Source organism: Passer domesticus, chromosome 28 (genome assembly GCF_036417665.1).
Source record: "Passer domesticus isolate bPasDom1 chromosome 28, bPasDom1.hap1, whole genome shotgun sequence".
NCBI lineage: Eukaryota > Metazoa > Chordata > Aves > Passeriformes > Passeridae > Passer > Passer domesticus.
The window spans coordinates 2,525,265-2,547,213 of NC_087501.1; the positions used below are offsets into that span (position 1 = coordinate 2,525,265).

At 48.2% G+C, this 21,949-nt stretch overlaps 1 protein-coding gene and 1 long non-coding RNA gene across 7 annotated transcripts in view; one reads left to right on the forward strand and one right to left on the reverse strand.

Annotated features, from left to right (window-relative positions):
• The window catches only part of ZMAT4 (zinc finger matrin-type 4), a 47,247-nt gene that overhangs the window by 20,356 nt on the left and 4,942 nt on the right, over window positions 1-21,949 (forward strand). For 2 of the 4 annotated variants that reach the window (XM_064400363.1, XM_064400364.1), the window contains exons 3-6: window positions 5,625-5,714; window positions 9,200-9,356; window positions 15,021-15,248; window positions 21,470-21,566. In XM_064400363.1, coding sequence (XP_064256433.1) covers window positions 5,625-5,714; window positions 9,200-9,356; window positions 15,021-15,248; window positions 21,470-21,566 — 572 coding nt within the window. The remainder of the gene's footprint in view (window positions 1-5,624; window positions 5,715-9,199; window positions 9,357-15,020; window positions 15,249-21,469; window positions 21,567-21,949) is intronic. The other 2 variants (XM_064400365.1, XM_064400366.1) reach the window with 1 other exon arrangement.
• LOC135287058 (uncharacterized) lies at window positions 12,399-21,718 on the reverse strand. 3 transcript variants are annotated; one of them, XR_010350955.1, is made up of 3 exons: window positions 21,454-21,718; window positions 19,893-20,041; window positions 12,399-13,244 (listed from the first exon to the last, which is right to left on the reverse strand). It is a non-coding gene; the product is annotated as an uncharacterized LOC135287058 (long non-coding RNA). The 3 variants fall into 3 exon arrangements; XR_010350956.1 differs by lacking the exon at window positions 12,399-13,244 and adding an exon at window positions 15,142-16,908; XR_010350954.1 differs by lacking the exon at window positions 12,399-13,244 and adding an exon at window positions 15,142-19,740.

The window sequence follows — 21,949 nt, forward strand, 5'->3', positions numbered from 1 at the left end:
GCTCGGGGCTGTCGGCGGTGACTGGCACCGACGCGCTGCTGCGGGGATTTGTTCCACACAAATCAGAGTGGGGATGCGCTGGGAACATCCCATCCTGCTGCTGCTGCTGCTGTGGGGCTGGTGCTGGGCTCGCCCGTGAGCACAGCAGTGTTTGTGTTAACTCTTCTGTGCCTGCTGGTACTGGGACGGGGGGCTGTACCCGTGGTGAAGTCCACCCACACCTCAAACATCAGTCCCCAAGAGCAGTGTGACCCAGGATGAGGGACTTGAGCTGCAGGTGGGCAGCAAGAACTTGGCTTGCTTCAGAAGTTCCCAGCCTGCTCACTCTGTCCCTGCATCCCCTTTCCTTCGGCATGTTTACAGAATCCTAGAAGGGGTTGGAAGGGACCTTTAAAGGTCTAGTCCAGCCTCTACCAAGAGCAGGGACACCTTCAGCTCAATCAGGCTGCTCAGGGAGGTACATTGCCTGCAAAAATCCCATAATACCAACAAATAAATGCGTTGTTGCATTAGTGTAGATGTAAGGTAAGATCCACCTGCAGAAGGAATGTGAGGGGGTGATGTGAGAAGGGGCTACCAGTGGGTTTAGGGAGGAGCAGGCACCCGTGGTGCCCAGGTGTGGGGGACAGGTTTGTGGGTGGCAGCACCATGAGAGCCAGATGCTGAACCTGGCTGCTCCTACCTCTAGGGAGAGTTATTTCCTCTCCACAGGGTACCCAGCAGTGTGTTGGACATGAGATACTTTGACTACAGTGAAAACCAATATAGGAAGCAGTAAAGTTAAAGATCACATCAGAAATGGTGATTCCTGAGACAGAAAATTCATGCTCAGGATCCCCACTTGGAGTCAGCCTGGCCATCCAGGTGGAATGGTAGAAGGAATAAGCAGATATAAGGAAGTGGAGCTAGTGATTGCTTGGCTGAATAGATCCTCAGTAGTTGCCTTAATGTGTAAACAAATCAATGTCCAAACGAGTAATGTGCCTCTCTTTGCTTTGGAGCAGCCAGTTTGATGGGGGTGCAAATTCAGCTGAGCACTTGGGAATTGCAGACATTTCTGTGTGCCCAGGAAGACAAAAGCATGAGTAGACACTTTTTAAAAAATTAACTCATGGAGGAAAAAGGGGAAGTTGATAGAAATGACCATAAATTATAAATGAGGCTTTTCAAAAATTACAAAGGGAGAAAAAGGACATTGGCATCCAGCAGTGTCTGGAATAACAGCCGGGGAGTTCAGCTCTGCAGCGAACCACAGGGATCTTGACAATGTTTGTTGTGTGGGTAGTAGAGGCAGAAAAGGGAAGGCATTTGCTGAAAATACTTCTCCTGTCTATTTAAAAAACGCAGAGGATGTTGTTATATCACAGAGGAAGAAATAGATTGGTTCCATTCCAGTAGAAATTTGGAAGGTTGTTAGGCAGCGATTACAAATTCCAGGATGATGTAGTTTAGGTCGGCAGGTCCAGGAATTCACAAGTGGGTTCTTGAAGCGTGCTGGCCACGTGCTGTGCCCTGTCACTGCTGACCCTGTGGGCGTGGGAAAGGGGAGGAAGTTTCCAGGAGGAAGCAAGCACAGGGCCAGGCACGGCAGTGCCAGGGGTCCCGTGCGGGGAGCCGGAGCTGCCTGGCTTGGCACAGCTCCTGGGCACAGCATGCTGGGGAAAGAGGCTGCAGGACCATGGAACTGGGCTTCTGCACAAGGTTTGGACAGCTGGGCCAGCCAAAATAACTTTGTCTCTTTTGATGAGATTACAAGTAGGGCCAATACAGATAATAAAATAGGTGTAATCATGTGATCGCGTGTTGTGTGGCAATTTAATTAAGAAACTGCCAGCACACAAAAAAAATCAACACAGTGTACACTAAAAGGATTAAAACCCAACCAATGGGCCTTCTGAAAAAGAGTTTAATACAGACTGAGAGAAGCTGCAGCCATTTGGGCTGCCATGGTTCCTTCCTTCATCTCACACCTGTGTCTCTGCTTGCTGCTCCTCAGTGGGGGGGTCCCTGGCCTTTGGCTGGAAAAGGGGTCACAGACAAGGAGGAGCAGGAGAAGAAAGCTAAACTGCCCAAAACCATAAAGCTGCCAGCAAAAGGATGGATGAAGGGATATATGGGGAATAGGGAAATGAGATTATGTGCTAGCACAGCCTGAGGGAAGCTGCAGAGATAGTTGATTTGAGCCTGATGACAGGAGACGGGAAGAGGGCCCTCACAGGCAAAGTGTTTTAGACTGCTGGATCAGCTTGAATCGTGGTGTAAAGGTGGGGTCTGAGCTCCTCAGCTGGTGAGGGGGCTCCTGTGGCAGGTTCTGGGGTCCCCGTTGAAAGAAGGAAATGGATGAATCTGACTCCGTGTTCTTAGAAGGCTAATTTATTATTTTATTATATTATATTAAAGAATACTATACTAAACTATACTAAAGAATAGAGAAAGGATACAGACAGAAGACTACAAAGAATGATAATGAAAACTCCTGACTCCTTCCATAGTCCAGACACAGCCTGACAGTGGTTGGTCATTGAGTCAAAACAATTCACATGAAACCAATCCAACATGCACCTGTTGGTAAACACTCTCCAAACCACATTCCAAATGAGCAAAACACAGGAGAAGCAAATCAGATAATTATTGTTTTCCTTTTTCTCTGAGGCTTCTCGGCTTCCCAGGAGAAAATCCTGACGAAGGGGTTTTTCCAGAAAACGTGACAGTGAGAGGCTCCTCTCCCAGACCCTGGGCAAACACAGAAGGAAGAGCTGTGTGTGTCTGTGTAGCCTGGTGACCCCAGGCTGTAATGCCTCAGCTGGCAGCTTCTGGCTCTGAAGGGAGATGGATCAGTCCTCCCCAGAGCTGCTGGTCCATCACAGAGGAGGGATGAGAAGCCCCTCCATCAAACAGGGATCAGGGCTGAGCGTCCCAAACTGACCCCGCAGGGACCTCGCTGCCTGCTCCAGGCACAGTGTGCTGCAAAACCCAATTTATGCAAAATCAAATTGCATTTCATAGCACAGTTTAGCTCTGATCTGCCCTTTTATGTTTTTGGATTGAATTGCCAGAACTTTGCTGTCTCTGCCACGATCTTCTGTACCAGAGTAGATTTGATAGAGATAGAAATGATCCATTTATTTACTTTTATTGATGAGCCTTACAGTAGCAAATGAGCTTGCAATGCAGAACTCTGCAGCAGCTGTGTGAAAACAGACTCTGAGCTCCCTGCATAGTCAGGGCTGGTTTTCAAGCCTGCAGTATTAAACCAGACTTAGTGCCTTTAAAAGGTGCTGTCCCCACTAGAGACAGGAAAGTGAGAATGCCTTTGGTGTAACACTTTGTACAGCCACAAAAGAAATATTCACGGGCACAGAAACACCCTTATTGCACCCAAAATGAGGTTGTGGTGGCTGTTGGAGCACAAGGCAGCGTGCTCATTCTGCCTTGTGGATTTACAGTTGTGGCAAGGTTCTGTCTTTCCTGCAGCTTGTGGATGTGGTGAGATGGGTCAAAGTGGGAGCTGGAGGTGCCCTAATCCCAGTTCCTCCCAGTTTTCTGGCTCCTGTTTGTGGTTCTTCCTTTGGCCCCCCTCCGTGTGTGTGGCACTTGCCCTCCTGGTGCCTTGAAGCTGCAGGTTTTCAGCAGGGAGAGGATAACCCGCAGTGCTGTTTGCCAGCAGCACACTAAGAATAATCACTGTGCTCCTGCCGTGCTCCTGCTGGCGTGTTGGGATGATAAATACACATGTAAATGTAGAAAATGCCAGAGATAAAATGGATGACAAATGGGCTGTGCTTCCTCTGCTCTGCAGAGGGAAGGAGATGCTCACCACATACACGCGGAGGCCAGGGATGATTTTAAGCTCCACTTTTATGATCATAAGATAATAAGGTTGCATAAGGAGCTGTGTGGTTTTAAATTATGCCAAACATAAGTCATTTCTTTACCTTGGCTTTCACGAATGCAAAGAAAGGTGAGAAGGTGATTTACAGAAGGCTGAAGCTTTGCTGTCTTTCAACGCTGCCATCTGGGCACCATTTATGGTCCAGCTGAGTGCCACGGAGCAGAACCGTAAAAAAACGATTCCTCTTAACATCTTTGCAGCTTCCACACACCCAGCAACCCCTCCCAAATGTTTTGCCCTCTAAAACAGAGCAGGCTGGGGCTGTGTGCGCGTGGGCATCGTGCCGTGCTGGATGAAGCCAGCCGAGGGAAGAGCCTCGTGACTCTGGGGAGGATGACTCGAGGGAGGCTGACTGCTCTGCCGGGTTGCAGTGCTCAGGCAAGAAATTCAACTGAAAAGCTCCGGCCACGTCGCCTTTACAGCGTGTTTGGCTGGCCCTGTGTGCTGCAAGGCACCCGCCAAGCATCACTTCAGGCAGGAAGCTGGGACTGCAGCCAAGCACCAGGAGTGGCGTTGCACCTCTGTCCTGTGAATTTCAAACATCTATTTTGTCATTTTCTAATTACGCAGGCGCTCTCTGGGTTGCTCATCTGGTAGCTGGAGCTTTGGGGGTTTCCTGCACTTCGCTCTGACCATGGAAGGTCACATTTGCTAAATGCAGCAGGAAGACGAGCTGGGGACAGATATTTGACATTATTTGTCTTGACTGATTTGCTCTGTGGAAAAAATTATTGCATAGTCACATTTCTGCATGCGAATACAAATATAGCTCCCTGCAAATTTAGCTCCAAGTTTATACCACAGGAAAAAGAATGTTCCAGAACATGCTAATGGTAATTTAATATTTTTAAATTGCAGCTCTGTGATGTGAAATTATAACATTACGGTGCTGTTGTTCTCTGGGGCAGTTGGAAAGGGTGATTCAAAGGAAACATTTGCATGGTAACAGCTCCCCATGTGTCTGCTGCCCATATGCTGGGTGCACTTATTTTGTGGCTGCAGGCTTTTCCCCCCTGCATCTGGTAGCAGACAAGACCCGATGTAAGTCAGGGTTTTGAAGGTTTATGTCTGTGCTCCTGCTGTAGAAGCTTTAAAATCTTCCTTTAAGTCTTGCCAGTCCCAAGGATTTGCTTTGGCTGCTGCTGCTGGGGTCACCAGGGGATCTCCTGTCTCTTCTGACCCTCACCTGCCCGTGAGCTCCAGCTGTGCCCAAAGGCAGTGTGAAACCTGCTCGTGTCTCCCTCATGGGAGATTTTTTATCCCTCTAATGTTTTATCATTCTAGAAGCGTAGGAGCTGTGGATTTGGTCTGTGTGTGTGCCTCTGACACTGCAGGATGCTGTTGTGTCTCTGGCTGAAGCTCATTATCCCATATTTCAATCTGCCCCCCCCATGGAAACAGTCTGGTAGCAAATGCTGTCCTTCCCTGGCTGGCTGGTCCCTCTGTGTCTTGGAGGGCTGCAGGCAGCAGGACTTGGAGATGGGCCAGCGTGGGCCATTTCTTCTGCTAATGGCAGGTTTCATCCCACAGCTCATTTCAGCTGGGTGCAGAGCTCTGTGAAAATCCTGAGAAGCGCAAACGCTCCTCACCTGGATCCCTCTGCCTTTTCTCCTCCACTGGTGGATATGTGTGTCAGGGGGCTGTGAAACCTGCCTGTGCCTTGGTGGAGTGAGCACAGCAACAGAGCCTCTCGCTCCTTGTAACTGCAGTTTCTTTCCTTTGTGCATTCCAGAGTCGGAAGCATGCCAGCAAAGTCCGTCTGTACTACATGCTGCACCCCGTCGATGGAGGCTGCCCGGCCAAAAAGCTCCGCTCAGAAAACGTGGGTACAATCCCAGCCCCTGTTTGTTCAGCTGCTCTGTGCATCACTGACTCTGGGCTACACCATTCTCTCCCTCACACAGATGATCAGGTGCCCAGAGGTAACATTTAGATTAGCTGGAATGCAAAGTAACTGGAAATAATTTCCAATAAACTACGCAAGAATTATGATGCGCATCAGCAACAGTAATTGCGTTTTTAGTTATTTAAGTGTTCTTTCATAGGAAAAAATGTGCTGCTAGCAAATACTCAGGGCTTGCTCCATTTCAGTCTGCTGGTGAGCAGCTGGGGCAGGTGATGGGGCTCGTGCAGTGTGGGGTGACAGCCACCCTGGGGTGCTGCTGGCAGTGGAGCAGCACTGGGGGCACTTCCAGACCCCTTCACCCAACTTCCAGCATGTGACACCACTGTCAAGGGTGAGGGTCGCTGGCAGACAGGAGGACTCACACCTAGATGGTGTCTGGGAGCAGTGTGGGGTGGCAGTGGTGGGTGTGGAGATGTGTGGGTACCCCTGGTGCCAAGTACAGAGCTGCTGTAGGTGCAGCTGTGGGTACTCCTGCCATGCAGGAGATCAGGGGGTGCCAGTGTTGCCACTGCAGTGTCACAGCTGGAAACCCCTGGGGGGTTTCAAGAGCAGTGTCACCTCCCCAGGGCTCTGGGGACTCCTTGTTCTGGGAGTTTATGTACTTCATCCAAAGGCTTCTCTCTCACGTTTGCTCTCAGTCTGCCAGTTTAAAGATTGGCCATTGGCTTCCTCAGCTGTGTTCTAATAAACAAAGGAAGGTGAGGAATTGGACCAGCTCACAGCCATTTGTCAGGCAATAGATAGAAGGAGGCTGAAGTTTTAAGAGATGGCTTCATGGGGAATTATTCATTTGGCTCCTTCCCACACTCTGGGGTATGTGAGAGCTGCAGGGAGGTTCCCAGCATGCAGCATCCAAACCAGTTCAGTGTGACTGGGGCTGAGTGCTGTTGATATTCACTGTGATATCTTGTAATTAAAGGAAGAAGCACACAAGTTTTGCCCAAGGAATCTGAAAGCTCATTTATGTAGTAATTGAAACACTAGTGAACTTTTCTGTTGCACACAGGCCAATTGCAGATGCAATCTGCCCCTCCACAGCAGGACCTTGCAGTGATTTTACTGAGTTATTGATGGCAGTGTGGGCACTGCAATGGACAGGTGCATAAAGATGGGAAGCAGGGTCCTCTGAGGGGTTTGATTATGTCTAACAAGGAGCCCCATGGGCACCTCAGCCCATGGGATGTGGAGGACACAGAACCAATCAGACCTCAAATAAGTCAAAGTTGAACTATTTCCCATTGCTTTTGTGAAAGGCAATGTGGAGAAGGAGAAGGAATGTAGTTCTGTGTTTGCTGATGCTTTTGCCAAGGGCAGCCCTAGTGGGGGTGGATTAACACGTCCTCATGTTCTAGGTGAATGCTAGGCTAGGCCAGACCTAAATGCTAAAATTATTTGCGTTGTAAAAAATATAGCAGGGAAAATCTGCCAACATTTACAGTTCAGAGTAGGCCTGTTGCTGATCAGATATTATACAAGCCTTTGCATTTAGAGAGAACAGAACTATTTAGGGTGTCTCTAATGCTGCACAGTGACATCCCTGCCATGTGCACATGCAGTGCCCAATCCTAGCAGTGTCACTCAGGCCATGGAACAGCGACTTTAATGAGTATTAGAAACAATCAGGGAAAACCAATTAAATTTGTGTAGAAGTAGCTGCAGCTAAAAAGGGAATATTAGCCTTTTTTCCCTCTGTTACATGGCAGATATTAGAAAATTATTGTAAATAAAGTAACACATAGTTCTTAGTATAAAGAGTTAACACCACCCCAAGGGCAGGAACTGTGCCACAACCTGACCTGCACACACAGAAAGAATGTAATAGATAAGAAAAAATGAACAACCTCAAAAAGCAGAACCGACGAATCCTGACTACTTCTTCTGTCGTGGAGCTGGGTAAAAAAGAGACTTTCTAATACCTCAGGGATCATCTCAACCACAGAAATGTGAGAATGGGTGGGTGCAGAACACCCCCAGGGAGCTGCCCTGTGGCCCAGCTGAGGCATCCCGGGTGAGCAGCCCTGTGGTTGCACAGCCCTGTCAGCGTGTCATTCAGCGGGTGACAAAACACACCCGGATCAGCTTCCCCCCAACCTCTTGGGTTTCAGGTAAAACAGCCCCTGACAAATGAGAAGGCATAATTACCCTTCAGGGCTGGATCAGCGTGGAGCACCTCTGGCTCTGTGCAGGGGTTTGGTTGGTGCAGGAGGGAGGGAGGTGATGCTGCTAAGGGATGATCCAGACTTGGGTAAATGCTAACAGCAGCAGAGCCCAAAAACCTCGTGTGTGGCACTTGGTGTGTAAAACTGGCTGTTAGGGGGCAGAGGGCTGTCATGGATGTGCACCAAGGGTTTGGGGACACCCCTCTCCTGCTGGTGGCTGAAGTCCTACCCACACATCAAAGTAATCACCCAGAGATTTGGGTGAACCCAGCTGAGCTCCACAGCCAGCTGTGGGTCACTGTAAATGGGACCCTGAGCTCTGCGTGAGGTATTGGAGGGCTCTTTGAGGGGGCTTTAATTTTTAATTTTTAATTGCAGGCTAGCTGAGAAAGTAGGTTGAAAAGGAAAAAATGTCACTGAAGATCAGCCCTGGCAGAGGAAGAGACCCTGGTGCATTAACACCGAAGTGTATCAGCTTTTCAAACAAGCTCTGTTGGAGGCTCTTTATATGTTGCCACTGATGATCAATAGATACTGGAAATTCTCTACTCTGCTCTTAACTTTCAAGTGATTTCCCTTTGAAGGCATAAAATATCTTGAGAGAAAGCTATTTAAAAGAAGTGCAAATTACATTCAGAACAGTACTAATCACCTCTTGAGATTCCTCCCTAAGGTTTGATTTACAGTTATCAACAACAAAAAAGTGATGAAAATCAGTCCTTTTTCTAAAAGTGGTTATTTTAGGGGGGGAAAGAAATGACCTTCAGTGGTGGGTCAGGTGTCCACTCTGTGCTGGGTTCACCCAAGGCTGGTGTTGGATCCTGCAGTTCATATTTCTTCCACATGCAGAGTGGGTTGTGCCCCCCCCCAGATGTTTTGGGGTCTCTTAAAAAAGCACATCAGGAGGAAGAGCTGGTGTTGTATGGCAGGGAAAGCTCTGGGTCTGTGTGGCTCCTTCAGCCAGAGAGGAGGAGCAGAGGCTGAGGGAAGGGAGGCTCAGGGTGTGCCAGGAGCTCCACGGGACACAGGGACAGGCTGAGCTCCCAGTGCAGAGCACAGTGGGGTTGGAGGTGTCCCCAAGCTGGACACGGCTGGGACAAGGCAGGAGCAAGGCTGGGAGAGATGGGGAAGGCAGCCATGGCCTTGGATAACAACCTAGATTCCTCCCTCCTGTTCTTCTCTTCTCTGTGTGACTGTGCTTATACACCTCTTGGTTTTGTCTGTGTTTTTGTCTCCACCCAGGGCAGTGATGGTGACTCAGTGGATAAGAACAAATGCTGCACGCTATGTAACATGTCCTTTACCTCAGCAGTGGTGGCAGAGTCACATTACCAAGGGAAAATCCATGCCAAAAGGTTAAAACTGTTGCTAGGGGAACAACCAGCACTGAAGGCCACAGGTAGGTGCAGAGGGGCTGGTGCAGAAGGGTGGGGGGGCTGGGGCTTGGCCAAGGGGCTGGGCTCGGTGTGTGAGGGCAGAAAATGGGAACAACATGGAAAGCTGAGCAGTGGCAGCTGGCAGAAGCAGCTATTCATTTATGTTGCTGTCATAACAACCTTTAAAAAACTCCTGATGCTCATTACTGTCTGCTTTGTTTATGTAGATGAGGGGTTTATCAGCTGGGACTGGCCCTGGTGCCAGAGCCCTATCTCTGGTTCCACAGTTCCAAAGTGTTTTCTCAGTGGAGGACAATGTCTCCACTGGGTGCAGATAACCAAGCCTGGCTTTAATTATCAGCAGTTTAATTATCAGCTCAGCTAATACGTTTAATAAACCTTTGGTGTTTCTGTACAGTACAGAGCATCATCTGCTCTTACCACAGAGGGAAAGCCAGGCTTTAAAAACTCTTGGATTGATTGTCTCTTGATTTTTGCCCAGATGGGTTTTGTGCTTTCCTCCACAGTGATTCTAGTAATGCAGCCTATTAACTTTCACATTCAAAAAGTCAAATGTTGAAATTGGACAATTTAGCCATCTTATTGTTTGCTTAACCATAAAGTCCCTGAAAACCACTAATAATCTGTGAAAAAAATTCCTCTCTGGTTGTGGAAGCAGAAAATGCTTGAACAAAGCACTCACCTTTCTCCAGGAAGGATTTCTGGGCTGAGGTCCTGCAGACAGATGTGACCCAGAATTGCTGCCAGTGGCACTTCCTTCAGCACAAAACACAAATGGAGCTGTGTGTACTAGACCCTCCTAGCACGTAATTCCTAGATGTGATTAGATAACAGGGGTTGGCACTCTGTATGTGTGGCTTTGTTGCCTTTTTAACTTCACAGACTGTAGATGCTGATACAGAGAGTATGACTTGTCCCTTGCCAGGGTGGGCTTGGGAGCTGTTGGCCCCTTTGCCTGAGGGAATGTGGGGAATTGTGTTAGGTGGTGGTTTGCTGTGTTTAGCTGGCCATGCTGGGGCACCAGCGTGTCCTGTGGAGGAGAAGGTAAAGCCATGGCAGCCTGGGGAAGCACCCCTGGGTCAGCCAGGAGGAAGGCTCTGAGCTGTCATGGTCATCCACACCTTGCTCATGTCTGAGCTGTCATGGTCATCCACACCTTGCTCATGTCTGAGCCGTCATGGTCATCCACACCTTGCTCATGTCAGGCTCCTCAGGCTGTTCCTGCAGCTGGCACACAGCTGAAAGGGCACGGAGAGCAGCAGGGACTCAGCTTGGTGTTTGTGTGCCCAGGGCTTGCTTGAGCCCCATCCCTGGAGTGCAGCCTGCCAGCAGCTCCTCCCCTGGCACCAGAGGACCTGCCACAAGTCCTGGTACTCCTGGTGAGGTCCAGGTGAGCTGATGTTCACAGGAGGGCTGGATCTTGGAATAGATTCCTGTGTTGTGTTGACAATTTGGATTTACCCTTCAGCCGCAGGACCTGGCCGAGGCAGGGCTTGCTAAGAGCTGCAGCCTTGCATTGTGGCTTTTGTCTCACTTTTTATTCATCTAGATCAGCCTCACAAGGCTCTAAGTGAGCCGTGCTGCGTGCTCTGGGGTAATGGGCTCTTCAGCCATCCTAATCACTGGGAAGGAGCAGCTCAAGGACTCATCAGCTCTTACAGGCACTTGATCTGGAAGATGAAGCTGAGCTCAGGAATACATTAATAAGCACCTCCTTGCTCTCTAGGAGTTCTCAGAAATATGTCTTTTGGACACAGCATTTTTCTGGGCTTCCTACCCAGCAATTTTCACTGGGTTTTTGTCCCAGTCCTCTGTGGCTGGCACTAGGGAGCATTCAGTCTCTCAGAGAGAGCTCCAGAGACTCCACTGCTCGTGAGTCCTGAGAGCCAACCAAGCACAGCCCTGAGCGTGCTGGATGCTCCTGGGGAGGAGATGGTGCTGCTTGATATTCTGGGGTTTCTGTCTCATCAATCCCAAAGAAAATGACATCTATTCTTAGACCCTCACGGAGACCGACGTTCTCCTTCACAGTTCCCATCCAGATGGAGCACAGATGTCCCGTTCTCTGCTGGTGCTTTCAGGAGAAGAAGTGGCCCAACAGTCGGGTTTCTCACAGAAACCATGTCTCATCATGACAGGGAAATAGTTGTGATCTTTCCTGTTCTCTGCTGTACAAGGCTGCAGCCCTCAGAGGCTTCATGTCAGCACTATTACACACGAATTCCTCCAGTCATTTCCAGCATCCCCTGTCAGCTTGCATCCCACCATCACCACGAGTTACAAACCCAAGGATTGTGGGGGAATAGCTGCTCTCTTCATCAATCCAAGTGTGAGGACCTGCAGGCATCATTCCAGGAAAGTGGTGATGGCCCTGACTTTGGGACATCAAAAAGGACTGAGCCAAGTGGCTTTTTGGTTTGGGTGCTAGGATCTCCAGCAGCAGCTGGAGTCTTAGTCGTGGATTTCTGGGATTTCTTCTGAGTTTCCCAGTGCCTCCTTGTTGTGGCTCATTTACTTTCTTGTCCTCATGCTGAGTTTCTGGAGTGTGCCAATGGAAGAAGTTGGGTGCCATTTAAATCCAGCTTGGAATAAAAAGCTTTGGATGTGAGAAAGAAGTCAAACATTAGTTCATTGCCGGAGTGCTAAAGTGTTGCTAACTTTGTATTTTGCCTCTTGCAGCAAAGTAAGACTTTCTCACTTCCCTCCCACAGCGAAAGGGAACGTAAGGCAGACTGTCATGAGCTATTTAGCATTTTGAAATACTTGAAATAGTCAAACTCGCAGCTTTTATGTTTGTGTTTTAGATGGAGAAACATTTTTAACTTTTGACGTTTTGTGAGTGTTTATTATTAATTTTCATGTCACTGCTCAGGGGATGATGGCATTTGCTGTTCTGTAGCAGTTATGTAGTGCATATCAAAATGATAAATTCACATTTGTGGAGAAGACAACTTTCATCTATTTCTCTTTGGGAGAATTTGGTAGGCTTGGGATGCTTTCATTAATTGCCAGGCTGGGCTCAGCACAGCTTAGGACTGGTGGGGGTTGTCAGTGGGACCTGAGGAATGTGCCTTTAAAAAAAATATTTTGTACTGTGAGTGTTAAGAGGAAATCTTTGCCCATGTGATGCAGGTAGGGGGGTCTCTGCTGTGGACCTGTAGCCCAGGGTCCCATGGGAGCCAGGTGGGCATGGGGGGCTCTGGTGCCATCCCCTGCAGCAGGAGTGCCAGTCCCCCTGGCACCTCCCTCCTGCATGGCATTTGGGGGAGCACAGGTCACCATCCTCAGGGAGAGGGGCTCAGAGGCACAGCCAGGGGCTGAGAGCAGAGCTGCTTCTGTCAGGTTTCCTTAGTGAGCAGGAGATGTAACTCCTGTGGACATCACCAGCTCCGTCAGCTTCAGCCTGCCTGGTCCCCCTCTGGCAGCAGCGTGCATAGAAACAAGGAGAGATCTGGCCAAAAGATTGGATAGATTTAACTTTATAGCCTGGGGCTTGTGGAGCAGCGAGTCAGATCTGGCGCAGAGCTCCTGGGCTGCTGAAATTGCTGGTTGTTTATAATGCTCCAGACTTCTCTGCAGCTCACTCTGGTTCCCTGGGCTCACCAGGGCTGTTCCAAGTCCCTGTGGCATCACTGGGCTGTGGGCATGGACCCCTTCCTGCAGGGGGAGGATCCTTGGGGAGTGCAGGAACACGTCTGCAAGAAGCCAGCTGTGCTTGCTTTTCATGAGTCAAGCACGTGCAAAGTCTGTGTAACCCCTGTTTGAACAGGAAATACTGCAATTCCCTGATTTTTTTTCCTAATGACTGTGCTGGCCGCTGGCTTTGCTCTTTGCTCACCCTGGCAGTTCTGCTGCATGCACCTCGGAGGGGCTGGGCTGTGTCTCTCCTGCTGGAACCATAGAAAAGACTTTTTTTTAGGAGCAAAATCCAGCCAGACCCTGCCTGGAGCAGCTCTTCAGAGGCAGCGTCATCACTGCTGGAACTCTGATACCTTGGCAGTCATCATCAAAAACAATAGAAGGTTATAAACCCCTGGAAATTGATAAGGTTGTAAGTAATGTTATATGTAAGATAGAATTTCCTTGAAAGGTGTCCCTTACTGAGCAGGTCAGCAGAAGATTTATAACAATATTAACTTTCTCCAGCCAAGGAGTCAATCACAGTGGGCTCCAGGCATAATTATATGTCTAAATATATCCCTGTGTTGCTGTTCCTGGTGTCAGACACTGAGGTGGGTTTGGCATTTGCTGCCCTGTGCACTCATCAGGGCTCAGCTGGATCATCTTCTGATCAAAGACAGCCACCACACACCTCCAAATGTGCCTATTCCAGTACCATGGAGAGAGCAGGTTGTTAATTATTTAAAGAGCAGACATTTCATCTGGAAAAGAAAGGAAAAGGAAAGCCACATAAAAGGGAATTTTTCAATGAAGTGTGATAATTAAGTGCTAGTCATTTTATATTTTTGTATCCCAGTGTTACCTGAACTTTATTTTACTTGAGACTCTTTTTTCCATGGGTTTGTGACTTGTATTGTATGAAGTTGGGAAACTCTGTGGAACAAAGTGCATTCTATTATATAAAGACTAATCACTCACTTTTCTTTAGCATGATTTGGGGGTCATTTTTGTGTTCCTGGATGGGCCTTTTGATGAATCTGAAGGAAAATAGAATTAAATTAAGGTTGTGTATTGTTGGTACCTGACAATTCACAATGTGAAGATCTTTGAAGGAAGGGACTGACTATTGAGTATTTTTTTTTCATCTGTGACAGTTTGCAATGACTATGGCTTTCCCATTCTTTCTGAGACCAAATAAATTGAAAAATAAGACTCCTGAGATAATGATAAATATGTCTCTATCCTGAGAAGGAGATGGCTCTGCATGGTGTATTTATTCTCCACTGACAATTTTTCCTGAGAGTAGCAATTCAAACAGGATAAGTTTAGCAAATTTAGTCAGAACAGTGGTAAGACGTGTAATCCTCCTTCCTAGTTAGTGAAATGCAGAAAGCCGAGGAACAGTCCTGGGCTGTCCTTTCATGATACTTTTTTTAATGAGAAATGGTAACTTTCCAAGCAGCACCATCCAAAATATCCACCGGGACCCTGTAACTGTGTCACCATGATATTTCGTGAAAATCCTTTCACTAGGATTTTCTCCTGAGAAGCCTCAGAAAGGAAATGTAGACAATAACTATCTGATGGCTGTGGAATGTGGTCTGGAGATGGTTTACCAACTCTTTCATTGGTCCATGTGGATTTTTTTTTACTTCATGACCAAGCATGGTCCAGCCATGTCGAGGCTCTGAGCAGTCACGGCTTTTTATTATTCATTCATTTTATTATTCATTCATTTTCCTAGCCTTCTGATGAAATCCTTGATTCTTTTTAGTATAGCATTTTTAATACAATATCATAATATGATCAATCTTTTTAGTATAGCATTTTTAATGTAATATCATAATATGATAAATCAACTTTCTGAGAAATACGGAGTCAGATTCATCTCTTCGCTTGTCCTGGGACCCGCGAACACATCGACATAACTGCAGCTAATTATTCCCTGTGCCTGCTGTGGGATCTGCCTCGGGGTTTGGTGCTCCTCAGGCAGCAGGAGCCCAGCAAAGCAGGCAGAGCTGACGTGTGCCCGTTGCCTTTTGCAGAGGCTGCTCTGGGCGCGCTGAAGCCGGCGCACACGGAGAGCGCCCCGGCGGTGCCGCCGCCGCCGCAGCGCAGGGACTCGGACAGGCACTGCCAGCTCTGCACGGCCTGGTTCAACAACCCCCTGATGGCACAGCAGCACTACGACGGCAAAAAGCACAAGAAGAACGCGGCCAGGGCCGACCTCCTGGAGCAGCTGGGGAAGACCCTGGACCTGGGGGAGCTGCGAGGTGAGGCTGAGAGCAGGGAGCCTGGTTTATCACCAGCCAGGGTTTATGTACAAATCATGAGCAGGACTGCCAGGAACACGTCTTGAGCTGTTGTATTTTCCAGCATCAGTCTCATTACATGGTTATACAATGGGGAGATGCCATCAGCTCACAGGCAGCAGACCAAGAACTTAATGTTGAAACTCACTTTAAAAGTTTTTTGACCAATCACACAAAGAAAAGCATATTGACAGTAGTTCCATCCAACCACTATAAGTACATGTGCCTTTGGTTAAAACAATGCTTGCTTATTTTGAATGTAATACCTGTATTGTATTCAAGAACTTAATGTTGAAACTCACTTTAAAAGTGTTTTGGCCAATCACACAAAGCAAAAGCATATTGACAGTAGTTCTATCCAACCACTATAAGCACATGTGCCTTTGCTTAAAACAATGCCTGCTTAGTTTGAATACAATACCTGTATTGTATTCAAGAACTTAATGTTGAAACTCACTTTAAAAGCTTTTTGACCAATCACACAAAGAAAAGCATATTGACAGTAGTTCTATCCAACCACTATAAGCACATGTGCCTTTGGTTAAAACAATGCTTGCTTATTTTGAATGTAATACCTGGTTGTAGGCCTTCAAACACAATGCACAGAGCGTCATTATTAAGCTTAGAACTCCCGAATATCTTGCTATATATACTTTTCTGCAGCTTAGGGAGTTATTCTAGGCAAGCATTAATACACAGACCATTTGTCCTTACTTTTCTATTTTTTACATAATTTTTCTGCTGACCAATCTTATGGCTACTGCTTAGCTCTAATCACAGTTCTGCTGTCTCTAAGGGCTGCCTTTTGCAGCTTTCCTAAAACCCCCTGATTTTATGGATTCCCACAATTGCTCACTGCAGTCACCAGGGGTGCAGGGAGCCCGAGATGCTGTTACTGCTTCATGAGGCTCCCAGTTGTGTAAAAAAATCCCCTGCTCTGGAATGCCAGCCTGCAGTTTTAGCAGCATCCTTTCAAAGTTTTTTCCTAGGTATCTCTTTTGCCTCCTCCTAAAATAGTCCTTTCCATTAGTGCACACTCCTGTCCTCGAGCAGGTGTGGCCTGTCCCTGGGAGAGGAGAGCACGTTGCAGCTCAGCCCCACACAGAAGTGCAGACAGGATGTTGCTGGAGGCAGAGCACTCCCTACATCTCCCTGATGGAGAGCAGGACAACTGCCTTCCATGATTTAATTAGTGTTTGTAAAATGCTGTGATGGCCCTGTGTCAGCAGCAGCAGCAACAGGAGCTGAGCAGTTGCCACAGGGATGTTAAACACAAGTTTTTTGGCTCCTGCTGAAGGGAGGGCAGCCTTTCTTCATCTGTCTGTCAGTCCATCCATGGTGGCCCCATGTGCAGGGTCCCTGTGGGGACTGTGCCTGAGCTCACACCCCTCTGGGAGCCACCCTCAAGCAGAGCAGAGCCACAGCCAGGCTGGTGGTCTCAGGGCTGGACCCCCCAGCATCCCCAGGCCCTCCTGAGCTGGTGATGGAGAGGTGCAATTTGACTCAGTCCAGGAGTGACTCTTGACAAGTACCTGCTGACTCTGGGCTGGAGGCACAGGAGAGGCACGAGCCTTTTGTCTGGGTCACAGTGTGTGTGCACACAGGGACCTGACTCAGGCAGCTGAGGAAGAAGGACAAGTTTGATTCAGAGCTGTGTGCAAGAGCTTGGTTTGTCAGTGAGGCTTTGCAATAACATTTTGGTACACCTGGGTCTTCTTCCTTGCTAAATGAAATAATTTTTCTTTAGATACTAATGACTGTACAGTATATTGTGCATTTCTTGATCTCCTATAAACCTTGTAATGGTTATCTTGATCCTCCTGTGCTACCTAGTGTGACTCATGGTGCCATCAATGATTCATGTTGGCTGAGTCACTGCCCGCTGCTGGCAAAATGTGGGAATAAAACCTGGGACAATAACATGGAAAGTGCTCAGTACTTTGAGCTGTGCCAAGCTCAGGAGTGGCTGAGGATGTCATTAGCTGTAAATAAATCAGCTGGGAAGTGTTTTATTCATTTAGCTCCTGGCAGAGTTGAAATTGGAGGCCTTCACAGCCTCGTCAGCTGCTGGTTTCTGCCTTCACGGTGGTGCTGTGCATGGTTGGGGTTTGCAATGGATCCAGTGTGGCCCTGCCAGTGTCTGTGGGTGACAGGGGAGGGGACAGCAGAGCTGTGTCCAGGCTCTGTGTGTGCTTGGTACAGGGGAACAGGGGTGGCCCTTTGGCTGGGCACTTCAGAGGCTCAGTACCCAACACCCTGTGCTCCACAGCACCAGCTGTCCCTGAGCCTGCCAAGCTGGGAAACCTTTCAGTTCTTCTAACCAGGTCGTGAGCATTGTCCATCTGTGCCTGTGCTCTCCTGGATGCATTTAGCTGCAAGCTCAGAGTAGATCTTGACAGGCGTGGAAAGCAGTGGCCACCCCACAATGATACCCAAGCTCACCTTGCCAGGTAACATCGTGTGTGCCTGCAGGGTAACAGTGGCAGCAGGACACGGCTGTGCTGGGGACAGCATCCCCATCCTCCCCCTGCTCCACACTGTCTTTGCTGCCTCAGTTTTCCCTGGATTGCAAAGTCATCTCCTTCCTCTGCATCCCCGGTGGCTTCTCCCATCACAGCTTAAATATTAATTCTATTTTGACTAGTGTGGGAGATGAACGTTTGATGCATTGTGTGAGCCTGGAACAGGCAGTGTCAGTTGAAGTACAACATTTCAGCTGCCTTTGATGTTTTGATAATGGCTGTAATAAAATATTTATTGATAAATATGAATGTATATTTGGAGAAGTAAGAATAGAGGTATATTTTTGGACAATTGATATTTATAGGAAACAAAAACATTGATTCTTCTCACCAAGTGCTCATCCTGCAATTTTGAAGTCTTATTTTTTTCTCAGAAATGAAAATGAGGAAAGGAAAAAAAAAAGGAGAAATGAGCATTGTTTCTGCAGTCTGTGTTGAGTTAAAACCCCAAAACAAGGCACAGAGATCCCTTTTCCTTGGCTGGATGGAGTGCAGGGTCCAGCAGTTCTGTGAGGCTTTCCAGCCCTGGCACAGAGCTGCTCTGGGACCCACCCTGCTGTGGGGCTGGCCTGGCATCCCTGCTGCTCCTGCAGGGCAGGGGAGCATGGCAACACACCCTGAAAGAGGAGCAATTTGGGAGTTTTCTTCCTGCAGAGCTGCCTCCCCTGGCTCCCCCTGCACCCTGGCACAGATCATGGGAAGACAAAACCTGGTGGCTACCAACCCCCAGGTTCCAGGCTCTGCTCTGGCAGCTTGTGCCTGTTCAGCAGCTCAGGGTGGCCATGGAGGCAGCCATGGGGCTCCATCTGCCAGCTCTCACCCTCCCCAGGCTGTCCCAGGCACAGGCAGGAGGAATGTCAAGTTTCAAGTCACATCTCATGAGTTTATTTCATGTCTGGGGTCCCCCATGGCCCAGCTCTCCCATTCTCTCTCCCAGGCAGGAGTCCCAGCTGGTTTGTAGGGTGCTGGGGCCAGCCAAACCCTGCAACAGGTGCTCTGAATCCCTAAAATAAAGCCCAGCAGCACAGTACAGATGGACAGGGGCACAGAGATTATGTCACTTTGTGTTCTCAGGTGAATTGGTGGTGCTGCAGACGAACCTTTATCAGACAACGAGCTGCGTTTCCTTTTTCAGCTCATAATTTCTTTGTATGCCTTATAAATACTTCTCATTCTGTGCTGTCACTTGTGGTTAGTAAGAAGCAGTTTAACAAGGACTCCCCTGGAATGGGTTTTAATTCATTTTATGCAGGATGACATTAATAACTTGACTTGTTAATATTTTATTTAATGGGGATAGGAGGACATTCAATTTTACATGAATGCATGTCAGGCTGCAGGGGAGGCAGTGCTGATGTGTCTTGAGGATGGAGAAGGGGATGTGAATACAGCCAGAGCCCAGCAACTGCCAGTGTGGATGCTCAGGGTGGGCCTGGAGGGCTGAGCTCAGCCCCAGAGCACTGCTGGGGGAGTTTTATGAAACCAGTTTCAAGTGGCAGCTTTGATGAGCCCCAGTGAGGTCAAATTGTGGTAATTTTTATATCCTGGAAGTGATCATTGCCTGTGGTCTCATGCTGCTGCTCATTTGAGGCTAGTTTCCTCTCTCCATCTCCATCCCAGTTCATGGAATCTGCCCAGTTCCAGCCATGGAATCTGCCCAGTTCCAGCCATGGAATCTGCTCAGTTCCAGCCATGGAATCTGCCCAGTTCCAGCCATGGAATCTGCCCAGTTCCAGCCATGGAATCTGCCCAGTTCCAGCCATGGAATTTGCCCAGTTCCAGCTATGGAATCTGCCCAGTTCCAGCCATGGAATCTGCCCAGTTCCCAGTGGGAAGAGCTGCATCAGGGAACAGCACTAATTCCCTGCACAGAACACAGGGAGGGGGAGCAGGGTTCCCCCTGGTTCATCACTGTGAGTAGCCTTGACATTCTGAGGGAGAAAAATCATCATCCCCAGTTAGGAGCTGCTTTGGTGAAGGCGTTTCCACCTACACCAGTAATTAAGATTCACTGAGGCTGCTCTTAACGTGCTGCTAAATTGGCTGAGCAGCAGAACCTTATTACCTTAAATTAAAGAATTACCTGTTTTTTAGCTCCCCAGTCCCACTCTGCCATGTGGAGATCCAGGTTCTCAGTCTGCTGCAACGTGCTGACACACCACAGCAGCCAAGCACTGCCCTTCCCATTCCTGCCCCTGCTTTCTGGTAGATCCATGTGGCTTCTTGTGCCTGCTGGTTGAATAAAAGGAACAGGAGCTGCCAGCAATGGACAAAGGGCGTGACTGTAAAATCATCACTGCTCCATCAAGAATAAATTCTGTGAGGAGAAAAATCCATATGCACATTTGCAAATTGATTTTTGTTCTGTGCCACATCGTGACACAGAAATACAGAAACTACTTAAATACCTCTGCAGTTGCTGGCTTGTTGTTTTCAAGCACTCATCTGAATGATTTTGGAATATTATTTAAAGATGATTTTCATGCTGTGCCAAATTCCTGGGTGAGAGATATTATGAAGTGTTTGAGAAAAGTGGGGTTGGTGTAGCTGGTGTCTAGAGTGCAAAACAAGACAAGGGATTTTTTTGAGAGCCAAAAAGGCAGGTCCAGCTGGGGAGGAGTCAGTGTGTTTATTACCTGTGCAGTTAATTATGGTGAACATGGACTGATCAAATTTGAGAATGCCACATGTTATTTGTTCTAAATGAGTTGTTCTAACAAATTTTGGCAAAGAAATAATTCTGTAGAAAGCCAGAAGAGACTTACAAGGAACATTAGAGCTGTTCCTAAGGAGCACAGCAATCCCTGTTATGAATCCCATGGCTCCAGTGGTTTTAAGCAGAGCCCTTGGTTGTGCTGGGGACAGTCTGTACTGCAGCCAGAGAGAACCCAGCAGGTGAGAGAGCTCCTGTTTTGACTTTGGGTGGCTGCCTGATGCTCCTGCAGCCTGCCAGCCTTGACCTTGAGCCAGAGGCTGAGTGTGGGCTGTGGGAGACCAGCATCTGTGCTTGGCTGTTCACTTTGGTGGATAAATCAGAGTGGATCCCTCTGGGGGGAAAGAGAGCTCCTAAGTGATCTGGCTGCTGAAGGTACTAACAGGGAATTGCTCTGAATTATGATCACTACCAAAAACCAGAGGGATAAGTGGTGCCTGGAGTGCTCGTTAGTGTGAGCACAGCAATGATGCCCTGAGGGGGGCACAGGAGAGATTCACCACACTCTCAGGAGGGATGAGCCTTTGAACCTGGCTTTTTTCTGCTCAGTTCTAAAAATACTCCTTTAGGTTTCTCTAATGCTTGGATACCCTGACCTGGAAAAGTAAATAGATGGGTCACTGTAAAGAGAAATGTCTGTGAAACTGGAAATGAAATGTGGGATCCAAGTACCTTCTAATTAACTAGGAGCTTGCTTGGAGCATAGGTTACTGGGTTTTTTTCTATTTCTCCCCTTTTCTTCAGTCATTTTCACTTTTTTGTACTTCCTAGCTGCCATTTTGAATAGTCTGTACCCCAGGCACAGGAATGTTTCCCTCTGGTGCAGCCCATGCTCCCCTCAGCCTCACCACGTGGCACAGGTGGAGCCAAGGGTTAACTAATGAATTCATTCATTAATTAACCCGCTTTTAATGCATTAATGAATTCACACCTGCTTTTCTCCACAGGCCTGAAGCGCAGCTACACCTGCAACATCTGCAACGTCACCCTGAACTCCATAGAGCAGTACCATGCACACCTGAAGGGCTCCAAACACCAGACCAAGTGAGTGTGTCCCTCAGCGGGCTGCAGGCAGTCTGTCTGGCAGGATGGAACGTTCTGGAACAGTGCTCTGCCCTCCAGCCCCCTCAACAGAGGGGCTGTGCTCTGGTTGCTGTGCAAACACAGGTAACCAGAGGCACCTGCAGGTGGAGGAATGCAGGGCTGAGCCCAGCTGGGCTTGCTGGAATTGTGGATGATGGTACTGAGTGTGCAGCTTCTTTCATGTGTGAAACCTCAAAGGAGACACCACGAGCCTGAGGGGATTAGGTGTTTCCCAGTGAAACAGTTTTTGCTGTGATTTAGACTAATTATGCATTACCCAGCTATGAGAACTGGGGGGAGTCTGCTCTCTCAATTACTACAAATTATTAAAATGAAGTGATGGA